We start from the raw sequence: 21,182 nt of genomic DNA, 5'->3' as shown, positions 1-21,182 counted from the left end.
CAGCTTCCGGGGCACCACACAGCCGCACCCGAGCACCTCACAGGTCTTTAAAATACCATTTGCATGTTAATGAGGCCTTGCTATTGTTTCACCCCTTCTAAGAGCCCCTGCAGTTCCACTCTGCCTATTGCTTAAAGATTCAGCCGCCCCCCCGGAAATGTTTTATTAGCACCCCCCTAAAATTTGGCTCTAGTTGCGCCTCTGCTCATACCCATGTATGCTCCACAGTCCATCCGTATCAACCTCGTACCAAACCCACACTGTTTCTCATTGATCATCCCACCTATTAAACTAGTCACCTGCTCTCAATCACTTCCCCTTCTCCCACACTGCTCGCCCCTCTTTTGGTCCACCGCCCTCCTTTTGCCCCAAACGTTACTCTTCACTTTGTACATACCCTTCATTTATTCTTGCACTAGCCTGCTGTTCTAGTCTTCCACCTATTTACTCACCTATTCTAGCCATCCATGTAAGCCACACGCATCTATCCATTCATCCAACTGTTGAATCCTTCTCTTAATGCCAGCCCACTCAAACACACAAGCAGTCTGTGAAGAAGCACATTAGTAATAAGGCTGCTCTGTGGCATTTGCCAATGCTTGCCTACCTTATTATCCGCATACCGTTCTGTGAATGGTCTGTACAAGTTGCACCTTCTTGCTGCCTACATTTTTTCCGTGCTTTCAGACATGAGTCGTATGAGCTTTCTTGGAGGCGAGCAGAATTGGTTGCTCTGTGAGAATCTTGAGTCCCTTGATCGACCTATTTGGATCCAGTGAAGCTTTAACGGTGATGACCAAAGTGGCTTGCATGCCCCTGAAGTGAGTGAAAATATCACCACCACTATTATAAAGCTTGCTAATACACTATTCAGTATCTGTTTTCAGGTATACCGTGCTTTGGATGTAAAAACAAGAAGAAAAATAGGTGAAGTGTGGCATATGTGCATAATTCTAGACTTATTTGACATCTTTGTCATGTCCTGAAAAATGTAACATCGAATGCTCGCAAAAGCCTGGGCTATGAAGCTTTCAAGCAATATATCTGCATCGAGAAATGTATGAATTGTGGCCAAAAAACATGTTTGTCAAACATGTCATCATTATGAATGGTCGTCCGTGTGGCAGAATGAACCACAATTAAATATTGTGTTGAATTTCAAAACTGAAGTTGAATTATTTGTGTGCTCCGACCTATCCCCATTAAATATCATATTAATCTTAAGTAGTCTGACCATTGTTTGCATATTTCATTGGCAAAAGGATTGTAAATTTTGAACCCCAGAAGACAGACTACGCACATGTGACTTTTCATTTGTATGTATTTTTGTTTCAACAGGGAAATTAAGATATGCCAACAACAGCAATTACAAAAACGATGTCATGATCAGAAAAGAGGTATTGTATGATATTAACCATTTTTATTACACTTATTTAAATAGTCGTGACTTGGACCACTTGGCAGCGAAGCACTTTGCAAAGCGCCAAAAGGTTGTCTTGGATGTGTGGTGTAAAGGGAGCAAGGGAAAATCAAAGCTGTATGGGCAACAACAAATAGTGCATTATAAGAACAACATCCTGCAAATGACTAGATGGAGGGGCGAAGACTTCTGAGTTTCAAAGATGGTTTTGCTGGCGCTAGAAAGAATGAGCTTGAGGAAGTATATATTGAGTGTCACAAGAGGTCTTCCACAAACCCCCCGATTTTTGTACTTTCGTTTTAGACAACTCTAGATGGGAAGCAGCCTGGCTTCTGTGTTGAAGATTGCTCTGGTGGTGGTGGTTTTTTAGCCGATAAATGTGAGCGCTTCGAGGGGAGACTGCTTAGTCTGAATTAAATGAAGGTATGCAAAGGGACATAGTGAAGCAAGATGAATATATGAGAGGCGATATGGTCAATTACCTCATACGACGTGAGTGCCGCTTGAGAGTTATGCATGCGTCAGAACCACATTTTGAATGTGGGGCAATCAAGTGACTGGGCAGCTGAGCATCAATCTTTTGCTGGGCTCAGGGGCTAGGGGTTTATAAGGGAAGTGAATACGGCATTTTCTGTCTGCCTCACCACGTACTTGCAGTGTGTATGAAACCTACCTGGTTTTGATTCGTGGTTATTTGGGATGGCATAATTTACAGCTCTGTCTTCACTGGTTTGTGTTTGAGAAACCTTAGAAAAGATGCAGTTCATTTTATGACCTTAATATTGATTCCGATGCTAATTGACATTAGTCAAAGTAATGTACCATGTCAAAAGCCACTGAGCGGTTTATCTGAACAAAAAAAGCTGGGGTGTCTATCACAACAAAAAATCACTCGCGTAGTTGGGTAATCCTTATCTGGACGTAGGGCTAGTGTTCAAGTATATGTTTTGAATCCGTGAAATGGTGTTCGACGAGTGGGCTCAATAAAATAAATCCTATCGGTTTTGGAACTCTTTATATTATTTTGTGAAAAATCCCTGGTGGTTCAAGACAGAAATATCTCAGAACGTAGTCTGTTCCTGTCCTGTGTTTACAACGTTTCGTTAGGCTTAGTAGAATGTTAAATCCTCACTATTAGTATATGACCGGCCTTGTATCTGTGGCAAGTACTTTGAGGTATTAATGGCGGATTGGCAGAATGGTGACACATCTTCTGTGCTGTGTATTCTATAGCAAAATAGCTGTGCACCTAAAATTTATACCCCTTCATAGTTGCGTAACTTACCATATGTGAATCTTACAGTGATCTTTCTCATATCAGATACCAGAAACAGACCTCAAATCTCTAACTTTCTCACTCGCTTTGGCGAACTAGCTTTTATCAGAGCGAGCTATTTTTAAGGCCTACTGCCCTGGCAAGCTAGCTCGAGTGGGCAAGGAACAGGTGTTCTGTTGAGTCAGGAAATATATTGGCAAACAAAAAAATCCTTCAATTCTTATCACATTTGCTGTGCATTCACAGACAGAGGTCAAATTTCAGCTTATGTATTGTTACAAATTCGTGTTTAAGATTTCAAGACCAGATTTAAAGGCATTTTATCCTGGAGATTGGCGTTTAATTTTCGTTCTCCAACTACAAAGTAGATGATTTTGTAAAGTGGACAGTCTGGCAATGTTGCCGGGCACACAACATTTAAACAGTTTGTAAATTAACTGCACAAATATTTCTAAATATATTTTGGAAGTTAGGAAAGCACTTTTTAGGTCTCGGCTCGAAGGCTGCGCTTGCGCAGTCTCGCTCCGAGATTTAATGTTAGGAGTGGAGCTTTAACCCGCCCCGTTTTTTTTTTACCTCTTCTCCATTGGCTGGCCTCTGAAATACTGGTCACCCATTGGAGAAGAGCATTGTCTCTCCAAACAAGCCCCGTCTTTTTCGGATTCGGGGGCGTGTTTTTTACTTTCTTTCTCTCCTCTGGAATGGAAACATTCCAGCCAATGGCAAGAGGAGAGAAAGAAAAACACGCCCCGAATCCGAAAACGCCGCTGCGTTTCTTCGAGGCATTTCTGCTTGACCTCGGAGAAAGGCGGTGGTGTTAATGGCGTCCTCTCCCCTTGCTCTCGGCTCCCGTGTTCGGCACATATCTTGTTAAGGATTGACATACCAATATCAGCCTATTTCCTGAATCCGGGCAAGTGCCCTACAACTTTTAGTTGCCTGCCTACATACAGTTGGATTTTAGGAGTCAACCTGTTATCCTGTTCTGCTGAAGTTTGATCCACAGCGTGGTTACTATTTTGGTGGCTGGATCGGTGTGTGGCGGCGGCTTGCTCTTAGAGTGTATGCGCCTTTCCTAGTGGTCCAGGTGTGTGGTGATCTGTTGTGAATGGCGGTTCCTTGCTTTGTGTGTATGCCGAGTCATTCACTATATGAAGCGATGCTGCCTCATATGAGGCAGTGCAGTGCCCCTTCATAAGTTGATGTCTGGAGTGTCCTCAGTGCGGTTTGTGTGGTTCCCCCGCCCATAATTTTGAACTGGTGATCTGAACTGTTCCCCTGAGGAGTCTCTGTGGGAGTGTGGCATGGGGTATTTTGTAATATATGTATGAGAGGCTACCCTTGGCGGGGACTGGAGCTCTGCAGGAAGCCCAGACATCAGATTTATGGCATGGATTGGGGTCGGGCACGGCTGGAGGCATTCGCCAGCAGTGGTTCCCATGAATTTCATTCCTGACGGTCTGCGCTGCTGTACAAAGGTGAAAGGTCAGCAGACCACTGAGGATATGCAACAGAGCGAACAACCGTGACGTGTCTGTACTGCAGTCATAAGAATCCCCTGCGAGAATGGCAGCCCGCTGTTGGTTGGACTGTGGGACTTATCGGCTTATTTTAGAATTGACAAAACCAGAGGAAGCAGCCAGGTTTGTTTTTTATGTCAAGACGCAGCGCTCAAAGAACCTACTGTGAAAGAGATAATAATGGCTTGTAAGCAGACATTGCTTCTCCAGTTTAATTTGAAGAAAATGTTGAACAATTAGTATTTTTGGAGGCTGAGGGCTGCACGCTTTGTAAATCTTGGCATTTAAATGACGACGATAGAAGAATGTACTGTTTGCGAGAGTCTCATGAATTAATGGCACCCAAGTACTGAAAAGAAATTAATATCACCACTGCACTTTAAAAATACTGCAAGGACTACTGTTGAACTTTTAAATGATTTTATAGTTCCGAAATTTACGGGTTTGCAAGCAGTGAGTACAAACACATAACCATGTATTTCACTCGAAGGGGGTAGGATTTTCTCTAATTTTATGTGCTTGCAAGCACGTGGGGATTATTTAAACTGTGATAAAACAAGGCTTTTTTGAGTTGACAAAGGCTGCATGTACAGCCGAAACGCGGTTATAGTTAGCTGGAAATGTTACTGATAAAAAACCAATGAAATTCCCCCGTTATAGTTAGTGCAGGCAACTATAACTCACGCGACCGCAATTCTCTGCTGATGACATATGTGTCTTTATGAAAAAAAAATATTTGTAATATATGTATAGATAAAATTTAATGGAAGAAGACATGGGCAAATAAGTGTCTAAATACAGTATTAGCATCAGCAGAAGATTGCGGTCGCGTGAGTTATAGTTGCCTGCACTAACTATAACGGGGGAATTTCATTGGTTTTTTATCAGTAAAATTTCCAGCTAACTATAACATGTGTGAAACCTATGGTTTTTTCACTGAATTTGCAAGGTTTTTTAAATGCTAATTCCTAACTATAACGTGTGTGAAACCTATGGTTTTTTCAGTGAATTTGTACGTTTTTTTAAATGCTAAGTTACTTTACGCCATTCGTGGCGTGCGCGCCCACTTAACGCAGTTCGTTCCGTGTGCGCACGGTGCGCTTCGCGTACCGCGCGCCCACTTTACGCAGTTAGTGCCGTGCACGCACGGTGGGCATGTGGTACGCTACGCGCACCGCGTGCCCACGTTACGCTAGATGGGCCATGTACGCACGATGCGCTTCGCGCACCGTGCGCACATGGAGGACATATGATGCGCTTCGTTGTGAAAGGTAATATTTTAATTTTTCACATATGTGATATATCATGCACAAATGGTGCCCTTCGGCCACCATTTGCACATGGGGTGGGGAGAGTATGGATATTATTATTTTTTTTATTAATTTTTACGATATGCATACGGTAAGCGTAATCGGTGAAATTATCGAAAAAATTAAAATTCCATTTTTGGCCTTGGGGGATCTTTGAGGACTCCCTCAACATGGCTAGGTGCTTAGGAGCTGTCTAAACAGCCCCTTTACATGTATTTGGCCTTTGTTTTTTAACCCCCGCTCAGACTGCGAGAGAGAAAATGGCGGCCGCCGCTTCCTGGTTTCGACCGATTCGAATGTTTACTAAGATCTAACAGCCAATCATAATCGCGCTCGCACACGGCAGCGTGCGCGTACGGTAAGCGCACCGTAAGCGCACCGTAAGCTGGCTCAGATATATATATTGATTTAAAGGCTATTTTCTCAGAATCTACTGAACAGATTTACACCAAACCTACAAAAGGCACTTCCTTGACCTGTAGACTACCTCTCTGCCAAATTTCAAGGAACTCTGTTCAGCCGTTCGGGCTGTAGCTGTGTCTAAAGGTCCTATGGAAAAATGCATGGGAAAAACGCGTTTTGGGACCCCCCTTTTATCTCAGCCCCCGCTTGACGAATCCCCCCGAGACTTACAGGGTAGGAGCGGAGCGTAGCGCCCCATTAGTTTTGAAAATTTCGCGAGGATTCGTCGACCGGCGCCAAAGTTATTCCAAATAGAATGTTGCGGTTTTCCTATGGAAACAGGGTCCTAACTATAACTACCTACTGGCAACCGCCAGTAGGTAATATATATATATATATATATATATATATATATATAATTCATTCTGGCATCAGCCATATTGAGAGTCCGTGTTCCTGCTTTGTGCTCGATAGCACTTGGGAAAACACATACACACTCACTCACTCTCTCTCACACATTACACCATGTGGCCCAATTTTTTATGACCAATAACAGGCATGTAGCCACTTGGCTGTCATCTGTTGAACAGTGTTCTTATATTGAATAACATTGTGTGACTGAATGTTTTTATGAACAATAATCTATTTTGCACAATGTATTTTTCGTTATACCACTTTGTGTGAAACCAATGTACTGGCTACTTTACCCTGACATTCAGGCAGAATAAATCTGCAACGAATAAGATCTTTCCACACAAGCAGTTGCAAGTGGTACATGTTTGTGAATTAAGTAGACATCTTGTTAAAACGATGTGGTGTGAGGAGATAAGAGCTTGACACAGTCCTCTGAGGATTTTACAGTAACACTTAGTGGGCTACTGCGTGTGTGTGTGTGTGTGTAGGTGGCTCTGTGGGTGGCTCTATTTGTGTGTGTGTTGCTCTATGTGAGTGGCTCTGTGGGTGGCTCTGTGTGGGTGGCCTTGTGTGTGGCTCTGTGTGGGTGCAAATGCAATAGGTCTCGCATTTGAGAGTGATTAAGCTATTGACATTGTAAATAACAATGCCGTTTCTTTAAATGTTTTAAAAACATAAACAAAAATAATGTCATGAGCAATGCCAATAGCTCTAACTTCAACAATGCCGAGACCATTGCATTGTAAATGCTTGTTTGTAATTCTGAAGTTTAACAGGATCAAAACAGATCGTAATACTTGGTGATGTGAAAATGATATTTGCTAAAACCTTGATTTCCACATATTATCATTTGTACGCCATATAGTTTTATCTGTTAATCAGTTAAACTGCATATTGGTGTGCACGTTTGTGTCCATTTCAGTGAAAAAAGTATATTTGTAAATGAAACTGCTACCACTTTATGCTTGAGTAACATATCAACCTTGGCTGGATGTTTTGGAGGGCCCATTCGGGTGTTTATGTTGTTGTTTTTTATCTTTAGTCCCGATTGGAGCCAATAACCCCATCCCCGCTCCTCGGTGACTGTCTTTTTGCTTAACTGTCGCTCGTTAGTCAAGCATTTTGCTGATATTCGCTACCTCTTGGAAGACAGGTCTCCTGATCTATTTCTTACTGAGACCTGGCTCTCAGAGGACAAGGTAATAGAGCAGGTACTTGCTCTCCCGGAGGGCTATATGATTTATACTCTGAATAGACCTACGAGAGGAGGGGGTATCGCGGTCATCCTTAAAGCTGGGTTCTCCTGTATTTTCACCCAACAGATTGTTACTGATTGTGAATGCGCCTATTTTAAAATTACTTTCAATTTTAATTACACTATGTCAGGACTATTAATCTACCGTCCCCGGGGTCCGTCTACAGAGTTTCGAGCTGCTTTGTCTGAGATAGTCAGCACCCTAGCGGTTAACGCTTCTAACTTTTCTTTTATAGGCGATCTTAACCTACATTTATAAAGTGCTTCAGATCCTAATGTGCTATCCTTTCTGGCTGACCTGGCTGCTTGTCAGCTCGAGCAACGAGTTTCAGGTCCCACACATTTGGCTGGACATTTACTCGATCCTGTTTTTACTAATATATCTTCCCTTGTGGTGCACGCTCCTGTTCCTGTGGATTGGTCCGATCACTACTTAGTCTCTATGGTGATTGATGACATTTTGCCAGTGCGCAAGTTAGTTAGCACCTCGTCTTTTAAGCGCCTTTGGCACAAATTGAGCTGGGAACATCTTCAAAGCCATCTTGCGGCTACCTCCCGGCGATTTCAGTTGACCGAAACGAGGCCTATTCGGCTTTTTCCGATTGGATCACCCGGCCTCTGGATACTCTTATTCCTGTTAGGTTGTCTAGGAACCGGCGCAATAAACCCAACCCTTGGTATAATGCGAAATTAGTTGCCCTACGTAAGATCTGTATCGCGCTGCTGTTAAGCGCTACCGTAGGGCCCTCCATGTTGAGCATGCCACATTTTATGCTGATAAGATCAGAGGGAGTTCAAATCCGGCTAAGACTATTTTTTCAATAGTGACGGAGCTTAAAATTCAGAAGGATGCTGTAAGTTCACTGATTACCTCTGATTCGCAGTGCGAAGATCTAGCTAATTTTTTTGTCAAGAAGGTTGAGGACATTTATAAAAGCTTCCCTATGGTTCCCATAGGTCCCCCTGAGACCTCTTGTAACCTCGTTGATGGTGTCCTTGAAGCCTTTCCCCCTATAACGCAAAAGGTTTTATTGACACTTTGCTCCAGGGTTAAGTCGGGCTCTCCTGCCGATCCTTTGAAGCCAGACCAATTCAAAAAATTGCTATCTACTATCATTCACCCTTTGGAAATGGTGATCAGTGGGTCTCTGAGCGCAGCGGTTGTGCCCAGGGCTGGAAGCAGGCCAGGGTACTGCCGCTGCTCAAGAAACCATCTCTAGACCCCTATAACCCAGAAGGTTTTCGTCCCATTTCCCTGTTACCTTGGATCGCGAAGATCACCGAGGCCTATATCAATTCCCTTCTTATGGATTTTTTACTGTAAATCAGAGGTTTGATCCCTCTCAAAACGGTTTTCGGCCTGGCCACAGCACTGAGTCAGCACTTTTGGCCGTGACTGAACATCTGTGGATGGCTTTAGACGCGGGGCAGACGTCGGCACTGATCCTTTTGGATCTCAGTGCCGCGTTTGACACTGTGTCTCATGCCATTTTGCTGAATCGTTTATCTAAGGCGGGAGTTACTGGCCTAGCTCTTGGGTGGCTGTCCTCCTTTCTTGCTGATAGGACGTTTCAGGTGGTTGCTCCCCCTTTTGCTTCTGGTGTCTTTTCTATTGGCCAGGGGGTCCCACAGGGCTCGTCCTTGAGCCCCCTGCTCTTTAACCTTTATGTTCAACCTCTAGCGGATGTTGCCAGGAGCAGAGGGCTGACCATGGTTTCCTATGCCGACGACACTCAGTTAGTGGTGGCTCTCTCGAGTGACCCCGAGCAGGACGCCAGGAAATTTCAGGGCGACCTCTCGGCGATCGCCAATTGTCTTCAACTGAATACCAACAAGTCAGAGGTGCTGTTGGTGGGAGGAAACCATGACTGCTGGAGTAAACTCTGGTGGCCCAAGAGTCTGGGTGCGGCCCCTACCCCTAAGCCTGTAGTGAAGAACCTGGGGGTTTGGATGGCCACCTCACTTAACTTCCAGATTCAGATGAAAAGGGGGGCAGGAACTTGTTTCGGTCTGTTGCGCGGGCTCAAACCTATTCTGGCCTTTTTTGATGCTTCGACCAGGCAGATTATTATTCAGGCCCTGATTTTGTCCAGGCTGGACTATGCCTGCTCGCTGTACCTGGGAGCGAATAAATCTGAAATTCAGAGGCTACAGAGAGTCCAGAATGTGGCCATAAGATCTCTTTTGGGCTTGCGCAGAACTTGCTCAGTGACCAGAGCAATTCGCCGCCTTCACTGGTTGCCTGTAGCCAGGCGAATTGAGTTTAAGGCATTGTGTATTGCCTTTAAAATTCTGAAATTGACATCTCCCCAAATTCTTTCTGTCCTTCTTCTACCTTACACTCCTATATGATCACTTCGATCTATTGGACAATGTTTGGTAGTGATCCCCCGGGTGAGAAGAGTCCATGCTGGCAGGCACTCTTTTCTCAATAGAGCTGCCATTCTGTGGAATTCTTTGCCGGCCCACATTCGTGGGCTTACTAATTATTTTCATTTTAGGAAAACCATTAAGACTTTTCTGTTCCCCTCTCTGTAGGCCTTCAGTGTTTTATGCGTACGACTCTTGTGTTGCTTAGCGCCGGGACGCCTCTTAGCTGAGGCAGCTGTCACGCTCTATAAACCCGTTAACATAACATATATATTAAAAGTGAGTTTTTTTTAAACCATGTACTGAGAAACATTCCAGCCCCTGTTGACTTCTGTTAGTGAACTAAGAGGCAAGTCAGAGGTCATGTGCACTCTATAAGTGGACACATTTTTTATTCTATATGGAGCAAAAGTTTAGTCTACTAAATCAAACGCAAGGTTTTTTTTTACCTGTTGAACTCGCATATTTGAAGGTGCTCTCGTATGTGTTAATGAAGAAAAAGGCAACTTGAAATAAAATATTTTCCTAGAATCACAGTTGAGTCGAGTTTATGGGTCAAGCGCATTACAGTGAGGGCGAGTAGATTATTCAAGTCTCTAGACCTTCAGGTCTGGTAAAAATGTTCTGATTTTCTTTTGATGCGTGAGCAAAGATCTGTTCCAACCTGAATGAGTCTATCATATGCAGCTTCATTCGAGAGCCCTGACTTGCCTCGCCGAACCTTGAATTTTAGTGCTGAATCCTTTCCTTATTGCTTGCATGGGGATCTTAAATGCTGTGTCCCTATGCAGCCTTTTCGTGAGTTGTAATAGTAGAAAACGTGTTTATGTACCTAATTTTTCAGGGATATGGGTAATTATTTCCGATATGACGCATAACCCAACCAGTTTGACACGTGGAACTATGTTTGTTTATTCCACCATTAATTTGCTCACTGGCAGAGCAAGTTCGCTGTCCACCGCCCCCCCTTGTTTTCTTCTCATGTTAATTTGCTTTCCTGTCTTCTGCCTAGTGGAGGTCAAACGATCGATGGCTCTTTCCTTAACATATAACTGCTGCTTTACCAAGCAATTATTTCATTCCACTCTAAATCCATTAGCTAGCTCGACCCCCTTAAAATCTTTTCCATTATTTACATTCATCTTGCCTCTATAAAATAGTGGTGTCACTCATAATATTTCTGTATCTTTTTGCTCCCAACTTCAGTGACCAGTTCCTCATATTTATGCTCCAGCCTCTTCCAGTTCCTTCTACCTCCTTCCCTTCATTCCATTGCTTCTGTGTTCAACTCAGCCGCAGGAATGTTCTCTCTCCAACTTTCCATTCTTCTCTCGGTCACATCTGGAAGACTAGCTGTCAGCGGATCTTTGGTACTGTTTAGGCAATAAATACTAAATCCCATTTGTATGCGTCAAGCCACTTTAACAAGCACCCATATAGGAAAGCAGACCGGTCTTCTGTGAACCACACCCTCCAGTATAACCTATAGCAATGGTTCCTAATCTGTGGTCCGAGAGCCCCCCGGTAGTTTAATAAAGTGTACATAAAGAAACCGGTTGTAAAATTGAAAATAAAAAGACGTTCTGCAAATTGAAGTAATTTGAAATTAGAGGCTAAAAATTATGTTGGCATCCTTAGCTTGATTCGTTGGAGCAGCACAAGTAAGGCAAGCAGAGTAACGACAATGGGTGGCCTCAATTGAAACACCAACAAAAAGAGAGGGTACATTAGGAGTAAAGAAAACTAATTGAAATGCTAGATTTCAGCATGTGGCTTCATCTTTTAGAATGAAAAACGAATTTAGAAAGGCTCCAACTTTCCCATTAAAATGTGTATTTTTCTGTATTTATTTGAGACTAAAAAAAATAGTTCAGCATTTGTGTATTTTTTTTATGCATACTTGGTTCTGTATTTTTGTGTGTTTTGAAGTTCAAATGGTAGAAATGTCTTAGGCTGGGGTCCCCATCTTCCGGTAATAAACTAAGTGGAGGTTCTCTGGTTACATTGATTCAGAGGGGTCCACCTTAGTCAAAAGTTTAAGAACCGCTGACAAATATTATAAAAAATGTTGCTGAAACTCTTCCATAATTCTGCCGAATGCTCCCTTTCCCGTATCTCTGCCAAAGCTCCTGATAGTTTTGTATGTATTTTGAGCCCTCATCCATCTGTATACCACTTTTTTATATTGCAGTTTTCTTTGTTCCCCTCCTAACTCTTATCCTGGAAGCATAGTGTACACTTGATATGCTGTTCTTCAAAGTCACTTGTCCCTTGCTTTATGTATTCACTATGTATCTCAATAGAATATTCTAAATAGTGCAGTCTGTTATTCGCTCTTATTCCAGACAAATATGTGCTGCCTATGCCCTTTTCGTTTCCTACCCCATTTTAATAGTCCAGCTTTCGTTCTTTTTCCTGGGACTCAGCTTGGATATTTCTGTGCAGCTTTTTCATACCCCTTTTTTATTTGTGCCCCGCCTCTTTCTCAAACGTTTGTTCTACTCAGTTTTTTCCATGTTGTCTTTTGTACCTCACTTTCTATTTACATCTCTGCTCAAGCAGAACTATATTGAAAGAACATTCCTGGTCAAGTAAATATTTAATTCCCTGTAGGCAGGGCCACTGGAATTATGCCGCAGGAGAGGGCCAAATTATGCGGCATGGATGCGTAAATCCTGTTTTAAGAGGGCAAATTGTGCAACGTAACACCACTGTATTACTTCATTCTTTTGCCTTTTTTAAACTTGGTAACCGTCTGGGCACTGGTTGCACCTCATTAGTACCAATTTAACACCTCAATGTAGCAATAAACAGCAGAAAGTTGACCAGTCCAGCTTTGCAAAGGGCCTTCAACTGAACGGCAACACGTGTTGCTGCATTTTTAGTAATTTTTGAACCATGATGTAGAATATTTTTTGTTGTTAAAATTTGCAGATTATGCGGCAGATGATGGCTTATGTGTCAAATGCAACAGATCTATAATTATGTGAACATCGCCACAGCCTCAAAATGGCATAATTTCAGCGGCCCTGCCTCTAGGCACTTTATTCTGTTGGTAAAATGGGTGCATGATGCTCAAGGTGTTTATATGCACTTATTGCTAACGTTTGTGAAAGCATTTATTTGGAATATCACAGAAACGTTTACTCTTGCTTTTTAGGCTTATGTACACAAAAGTGTTATGGAGGAACTAAAGCGAATTATTGATGACAGTGAAATTACGAAGGAAGATGATGCTCTGTGGCCACCACCTGACAGAGTAGGACGGCAGGTCAGTAGAATTGGTTAATCTCCTGGTGCATGTACTGATTTTTGTTTTATGTGGTGCAGCGGACAGACACCAGATATTCCAGGAACCATGTAAAGACCATTAGGGCCAGAACATGAGGGGTTTCAACCCCCTGCATATAACATTTAGTAAAATGTAAAAATAGCACCATGGGGATACAAGGTCATGGACAGATGCAATTCTCATTAGTCGGAAGTAGGACAAGGGGAAGAGGGCTGTAGGCAGACTCGCAGTGTATATGTATGAGATATCTTTAACCTGAGAAATGGATGCAAGTGGAGGAGTTTTTCATGACTGGGAGCAAAGGGAGAGTAAGTCAGAAAACAGTGAATGAAGATGATGAAGGAAATTTGCGAGGACTGCACAGTTGACATCAAGAGACGATAGTTTCATATGTTGGTCAATCTCCAAAGACGCTTCACAATAAAAAGGTTGTCCACTTCTAGCAGCATCCCAGTAGGCTGATTGGGTTTGAAATTCTAGCATTAGATCTTTCTGGGTTGTTGATGTCGAGCCAGAGAAGGATATTGTGTGTGTCCTTAGCATGGCATTTGTGGATTTCTCCTCTGGAGGTTAAGCATGTTAATTTTTTAAGTCTCTGTTGAGGTTAGTAAAATGCCTTTACTAACATTTTGTAAAGTACAGTTTAGGAGAAAATCACACCATGTTTGCCTAACCTGAAGTAGAGGAAAAATATTCAGTTCAGATGCCATTTTGTAATAATGTAACAGTGCAGGCGAGAACAGTATTCATAGAAAACTTAACCAAATGATTGTACAGTCAGAATAAATCTTTGACCGAAAAAGCATAATGATGTCTGTCTTTGAATAGAGCCCATAAAACGCCCTTTCTTTGATGAATGAAGGGTTCTAATGCAAGGCTATTCCTCTCATCACAGCACTTAGCTATCTGATTTTGTTGCTAGTTGCTGAGAACTGAGGGTTAGGAGAGAGACTAAGCAATGTGTAAGCGGTTAAGTTAAGGATGCTATGCGCACTGGGGATAGAGCACCATCATGGTGATAACTTATCAGCTGTATGGTATGGAGATGGCTAGGAGACTTAAGCTAGGTCTTTGAAATGACTAAGACGCTGAATCGTGCACCAGGTGACAAAGTATGTCAGCATGGCGAATGGTACTGTGGGCTTCAAAACTATGTGTGAGCACTGCTTCTGGAGGAAAAATATGTTCCCCATTAATGACTGAAAACACCCACGAGAGGGACAAATGTTGTGTAGTGAGCATGCTGTAAAGGGGAGTCCAAGAGAAAACACAAGTGGTCAAGCCGGTGTCCTATGTGCTAAATGTTTGTGTGGAAGTTTATCCAAACTGGGGCATGAAGTTTTGCTAGTGATTCTTCAGAGATAGTGGGGTTTAAAGGGATACACTATTGGCTAAAGTTAGAATAGCTATTGTTGGAATACCTGGCCATGAGTGGCCCCAAAGAGACTGAAGGAAGGGAGGAGAGTCCTAAAGAAGTTATCAAAGCAAACATGCAATCTGCTTGTGTGATTAGGATGCTTTTGTGCGAGTGGAAGTTTGCTGGGAGATGCAAATAAGCATGTGAAGTTTCAAAGTTCAAAACTATGGGGTTGGACCTGTTGTTTTTACTGTGCATTGGAATTCAACAGCAGACCATGATCTATCGAACCTCATCACTGTTGCAGTTGTGTTGATACTCGTGCAAAGCTTTTGCATTCCATGTCCCCACCTGCTCCCTGCATCTGCTCCTCTGTTACCTGACTGCCCCACCACTGTGGGTCTTTTTTTTTAGTTGTGCTTTCGCTCTAAATCTTTACCTTTTTATTTACTTAACCAAGTTGTGTCCGCTATCTTGGAGTGGTAAATTAAAAAAAATTGAAGCAAATGGTGTCCTTCTGTTGGTGCAAGCATGCGTCGCACTCGCCTATGTCATTCCCCATGCAGGTACGCACCAGTGGAATGGTGCAACCACCGTCCAGTGTTGTCATATCACCTCTTCATTATTTTTTTAGGTCTCGCCTGGCGTCGGAGCGTGCATGCGAGAGCTATAGTCAACAAGGCAGTTTCAAGAAGGGAACTCTAAGCCCCACCCCTCCTTTTCATTAGGTAGCGTCAGTGTTTGTTAAACGCTGGCTTCCCATTGAAACGGAGGGTTGTCGGTCGCTGCCCTTTCGCCTTTTTGGACGGCCCACCCGGACTGGCTCTCCTGCTTCACAGCTGTCCTGAAGCACTTTCTTATTTTTAGGCAAGGCCATCTGTTTCTAGATGGCCCTCCCTAAAGATAAGGTCCGTTGTCCATGTATTTTCGCAACCCCTCCCCACCACTGCCGACACTACGCCAGACTCACCTCTATGGATGTGGTAGAGTCCCGACCAGCACCGCTCCGACGTTGGACCCCTGAGGCGTCGTGTAGTGCTCCCCCTGCAGCGAGTCGCAGGCTAGGCCGGGTCAGTTAATTCCAGCCTGAGCCGCGCAGATGTTGTAATTTTTGGCTTCGTGTCGGAAATATGTAGAGTGCGCACCAGCAGCCACGGAGTAATGGTGAACGCCTAGTAGTGCACATGTGTTACCATTTACATGCAGATGTAGAGTGCACCAGCAGCCACGGAGTAATGGTGGTTGAAAAGTTGCTTTACACCTGATAGTCAGGACCCTGACTCCTCCGCTGACCGTGGGAAGGTGCACTGTCCTAGCGTGTGTGAACCTAACCCACGCCTCTGGGGCAGTGAAACAGGACTTCTTCCCCCCCCCTAGCTCCTCCACTGCCTGCACTGTAGCACCTCTTCTGCAGCTCCCCTAGCGCCCCTGATGCCTCCGCTGACCTTGGGCACACTGAGTCTTGGTGATTCAAGCCGCAGGGTCGCAGTAATCTGTATTAAGCAAACGTTCACCCTTGTCATTCTTATTTTATAGGGGTGAAGTGTTGGCACTCTCTGTGGGGGCATCTGCTGGAATTTGTAGGTTGAGCGTTTGCTGAAACGTCGTCCTTCTGCAGCGCTTCGATTCGTACGTGGCGGGCACGGGTCACACGCCCAGGGTCTTCATGTAAGATCATTTGCTGTGAAAAGTCCTGAAACTGAGGCTTGGAAACGAGAGGCAGTCATTCACGTCGGAAATCTAAGACAGAGCCGGAAAGTCGAAGAAAGATGGAATAAGTTATTGTAAACAATATGATGAAAGGAGGTCCAGGGGGCACGGGGAAAAGAAAGGCTGAGCTCGTGAATTTAATGGTTTGGAAGCATTTACATACAGGAGCCCCTGCGGTGCGCCCAGAGGCGCGAGGGGAGGCGCTAGGAGCTGAACCTGGCACAGGGGCAGCCGTGCGAGCTGCTCTCTGACATCATGTGTTGTGTACTGAAGAGGGGCAGAGAGAGGGGGCGGGGACCCAGATGTACTGGGTGGGGGTCCTGCAGGTGAGAGAGAAGTCTCCCCGTAGCTGGAATATTTCAGGGTGTGTGGGGGTGGGGGGTACTGTCCCCGCGTGTATTAAACTAACCGCACACCTCTGGGGCAGATGAATATGGTGCCCCCCACCCCGCTTCCCCACCACCTGCTCTGTAACCCCTCTTCTGGTCAATACCTAGCACCCCGAAGTGACCGTAGACCCGTGAATACGTCATCTGTTGAATCCCTAAAGACCACCCGGCTCCTGTTTCCATATCTTACTTGGTGCGCTCTTCCTTCTAGCTCCTCATAGCTTCTCTTAACAAAAGATGACGTCTGAGAGGAAGGACCCTCTGGAACCTGCATCCTGACGCTATGACCTGAGCTGAGGAAGACCTGGCTTTTAGGAGGTGCTGTAGACGCTTGTTTGTCCCAATCCCACTAACCAGCACGGATGGTCTCCCTCTATCGAAACCTTGGGTGTGCCGGCGCTTTATAACATTATGCAGGGTTGGAGCCGATGGTTGTGCGCGTTACATGCCGCTTCTCAAGTGCCAAAGACAGCAGCGCCACTCATTGGAGTCGAGGCGCCTGCTGGCACGGGGGGTCAAGCACCTGCTGGCACATCGGGGCCCTCACCAGAGTCGAGGCGTCTGCTGGCACCGCAGGGGCCTCACCAGAGTCAAGGCACGTGGTGGAACACGGAGGAGGGCACACCAGGGTCAAGGTGCCTGTTGGCACCATGGGGGCCTCACCAGAGTACTGGTTGCTGGCACTGAAGGGGCCTCACCAGAGTCAAGGCGCCTGCTGGCACCGCGGGGGCCTTACCAGAGTAAAGCGCCTGCTGGCACTGTGGGGGCCTCACTAGAGACCAGGCACATGGTGGTACCGCGGGGGACTAGCCAGAGTCAAGGCACGTGGTGGAACTCGGAGGAGGGCACACCAGGGTCAAGGTGCCTGCCGACCGCGTGGGGGCCCTCACTAGAGTCAAGGCGCCTGGTGGCACCGCGGGGGACTACCCAGCGGCTCAAGTCTACACGGAAGCAGCACCAGCTCAGTGTCCCTCCCTTCCCCATGGCAGCGAACATTACAATCATTAACAGCAGCTTTAGCATGCCACCAAAGACAACCACTTGGTGGTCCCAGATTGAAATGGCCCCAAAAAGGACTTTTTGCTTAGGGAAAAAGGAGCACTTGAACAGCAACAGGCCATTTAACCTCAGAGTTTGAACATCCTTGCACCAGACCTTCTGTTTCCCAAGTGGAGATAACAGCTGAAAACAAGCATTGAAAATGCAATTGGTCTTGCCTTTGATTAAGTTAAAGCCATTTGCTTTGCTAATGGTATTGCATAGCAAAGCAAATGACTTTAACTTAATAAAAGGCGAGACCTATAGCATTTTTAATGCTTGTTTATTTTTGGTGCTGCTGCAGAGGATCGAGAAAAAGCTTGACACTGTAGAGCAATGTTTCTGAAACTGTGTCGGATCGGGAGCCAGTTTTTAATGTGTCGTAAAAGTCCAAACAATAAATAAAGATACCTTTAAACTCTGTATTGTCACGTTTGCTGCTCTTCAAAGACAGAAGTCGTATGTCAGGCTAAGTCTTCTGATGAATTGCTGCTTGTTTTTTGAACATGGAGATTGTTGTTGACAAACTCCTCTCACTTTACAGTCAGAGAAGGAAAATTAAAGTGAATTATGTGACAGTCTTCCCGGGGTACAGGGAGTGTGACGGGAAAGATTGTAGGATGTAATCTTTTGTAATACAGAACAATGTAAACACATGTAGATTAAGTGTACACATTCAGCAGTTATGAAAGCTAAAATGAAGCACGTTTTTGTAATTCTAAAGTATGATGGGAACAAAGATCTTAATAGGTTCAAAACAAAGACACTCTTCGTGATACATAAATAATAAATATTAACGGATACTCCATTTGCACACTAGGATTTGTGTGCACTGTAGTTTTATCAGCAAAACTGAATCCCTGTGCAAATTTAGTGCCCATTTCAATGGAAAAACTACTGTCTGTAAATGAGTGCACCATCACATGATGCTGTAGAAAATGGCCCTTCTCATGTCCACCAAAACCCGGTGGATCGCGAAAGTTTGTCTCGCTAAAAAAAATTTCTTGATTCGAAGGTTTTTGGGAAGCGCTGTTGCAGAGAATTGCGAGAAGACATTGGCAAAGCCAATAGGTCCCAACTGCAATACCTACTGGCTTTGCCAAAGCCTGTTCTTGATAGCTGTGGGAAACTGCAGGTGTGTGCACAGCAAGTAATAGTGTGGGTAAATGTGCTGCTTTGCTGTATCGGAGAATCCCACAGTTATGTTATTAATGGAACATTGCTAATAATTAAGGTTCATCTGTATGGCCAATTTTATTGTGCGAGTAGGAGGTAGAAGCATTGCTGACCTGTTTGTGGAACATTGGTTTTTATTTTTCCTCTGGGTCATCTCCCCATCCGATCCATGGCATGCATGCTGCTTACATTCATTGTTTCAGAAAATAAACGTACACAGGGGTCCTTTCAGCAATCCTTTGCTGAAATAGTAAAATGGGAACTGCGTTAATAGCCATGCTTCTGCTTCATCTCATCTGCAGAATGCTTCTGGGCAAAGTAATGTATTTGGGACAAGATGAGGAATGTATTTGGGACAAGATGAGGAATGTGATTGTATCGCAGCATATCCTCAGGGAAGACTGCCTGTTTGGGACTCCATATTAAAGCGCAATAATAGTGCTTAAGTATCAGTCGTTTCGCACGCACACTTTTAAAATCCAAGAACACAAGTGAACAAACTCTTGATTGGCATCATGCGTTTGCAATTTACTGAAGGCGTTTATTCAGACAAGTTGCAGTATTTGTGTCTTGATGAAATATGCAAAAAATGAAAAAATTCAAATATTTTGTGGTTATGTGTTCATGATGATCTTCGTGTTTTTTTCCCCATTCTTCAGGAACTCGAAATTGTGATTGGAGATGAACACATTTCTTTCACCACCTCAAAAATTGGCTCCCTTATTAATGTGAACCAATCAAAGTAAGTTACCTGCAGCATTCTGAGATAAACATTTTTAGGCTGTTGGGGTATATGACTCCATAAGATTAGGATGCTTTGCTATAACAGGTAATGGTACATTTATGAGATCAAAGGGTGTTATTGATAAAACATAGCTAGCTTCCAGAAACCCACTGTTTTTTCTCAAAAATACAGCACACTGGCAACTAGCCAGTTGGCACAATCCACTGACTAGCCCACACCGCAGGCACCATGTAATTATGTTGTGCAAAATCCCAAGAGTAAAATCTTTTTTTTTTTTTTTTTTAATTTTTTTTTATTACCAATTATATATGTTATTTATTAGTAAGCAGCAGCATTGCCCATTTACCAGAAGTCGGGACATTTACACCCATCAGACTGTATCAGCCCAAAGATTAAGACTGAACTTCCTGCTCCAAATTCCAAACGCTTAGTTCCGCGAGGTTGCTGCATTATTCCCATCATTCTTCTGGAAAGGTCCTGTGTACATCCACCCTTGGCGATCCATACTAGACCGATCGTGGCCCTGTTGGGCCTAATGGAGTAGTTTGGAGGGCCGCGGGGCGAAAGGGTGTGTGTGGGCTTGGTGTCCCTAATTGCTAAATGTGACATTGCACAAGCTTGGAAGTTGCCCAGGCCGCCCAGTCTGAAGCTGTGGCCAGTCTGGCACGGACTGGTGTGCCAAACAGGAGTAACCAATTTTTAGCGCACAGGGTTGCCCTCGGAAATTCAACATATTTCGGGGCAAATACTGGGAATACTATGGGTTGTCTTCCGCATAAAAAACTGTCCCTTGCAATGTTCTTTATTAATAAGATTTTCTGTTGGGGGTGGAGCATGATGGAAGAAGTTCAGTTTGTGGTGCTTTGTTACACTGCCGTTAAATCAATAAAAAGTGTTTATTAAAAAAAAAATAGGACTTTCTTTATCTGGCATTAGGCTCCTCCTAAGGGTGAATATAGTTGCTTACATGTTGCATATATTTACTTGAGGATTTTTTTTTTTTTTAACCACAGTGTTACTTTAGATGTGTATACCTGTACCTATACTGTCATACCATTATTACTGCCTTCTGTAGAGAACCACTAATTAGGGAAGAGGTTACTCTAGAACTGTGTTATTTTATTTTCCGCGCTTTCTGTTTGACATCTTGTAATACTTGATAAACTGATGATTGTCTTGTATGTCCTTTTTAGGGACCCAGAAGGCTTACGAGTATTTTACTACCTGGTGCAGGACCTCAAATGTCTCGTCTTCAGTTTAATTGGGTTACACTTCAAGATCAAACCAATCTAAATATTCTGTACATTTTATAATTTTATGTTGTTGTAAGGTGGGCTGGAATTTCCATCTATTTTATTTCCTTTTTTTGTTTCTGTCTAAAGACTTTTATGTATGTTTTGGAAATTATTTTTACAAATCCCAAATCAACCCTTTAATAAAATACTGGTGAAACCAAGGCACCTTTTCTGTTTTCATTTAAGTGGCTGTTGAAACATCTGTTATGTTTT

At 43.8% G+C, this 21,182-nt stretch overlaps 1 protein-coding gene across 1 annotated transcript; it reads left to right on the top strand.

The window, feature by feature from the left end:
- Positions 1-1,337: 1,337 nt before the first annotated feature.
- On the top strand, positions 1,338-21,002 carry LOC146834948 (protein mago nashi homolog). The gene is made up of 4 exons (XM_085600155.1): positions 1,338-1,397; positions 13,128-13,238; positions 19,589-19,671; positions 20,868-21,002. The coding sequence occupies exons 1-4, from the start codon at positions 1,383-1,385 to the stop codon at positions 20,965-20,967; spliced, it is 309 nt and encodes a 102-aa protein (XP_085456281.1). The 5' UTR covers positions 1,338-1,382; the 3' UTR covers positions 20,968-21,002.
- Positions 21,003-21,182: the final 180 nt, after the last annotated feature.

The sequence above is a fragment of the Triturus cristatus genome, chromosome 4_2 (genome assembly GCF_964204655.1).
Source record: "Triturus cristatus chromosome 4_2, aTriCri1.1, whole genome shotgun sequence".
NCBI classification, from domain to species: Eukaryota; Metazoa; Chordata; class Amphibia; order Caudata; family Salamandridae; genus Triturus; species Triturus cristatus.
Note: the sequence above shows the minus strand (reverse complement) of the source record. Positions and strands in the feature narration are given on the sequence as shown.

Bases quoted from the DNA above. Each gene is read 5' to 3' on its own strand.
- LOC146834948 (XM_085600155.1), top strand. The intron at 13,239-19,588 runs GTCAGTAGAATT...CCCATTCTTCAG, and splicing joins CTGACAGAGTAGGACGGCAG to GAACTCGAAATTGTGATTGG. The intron at 19,672-20,867 runs GTAAGTTACCTG...TGTCCTTTTTAG, and splicing joins ATTAATGTGAACCAATCAAA to GGACCCAGAAGGCTTACGAG.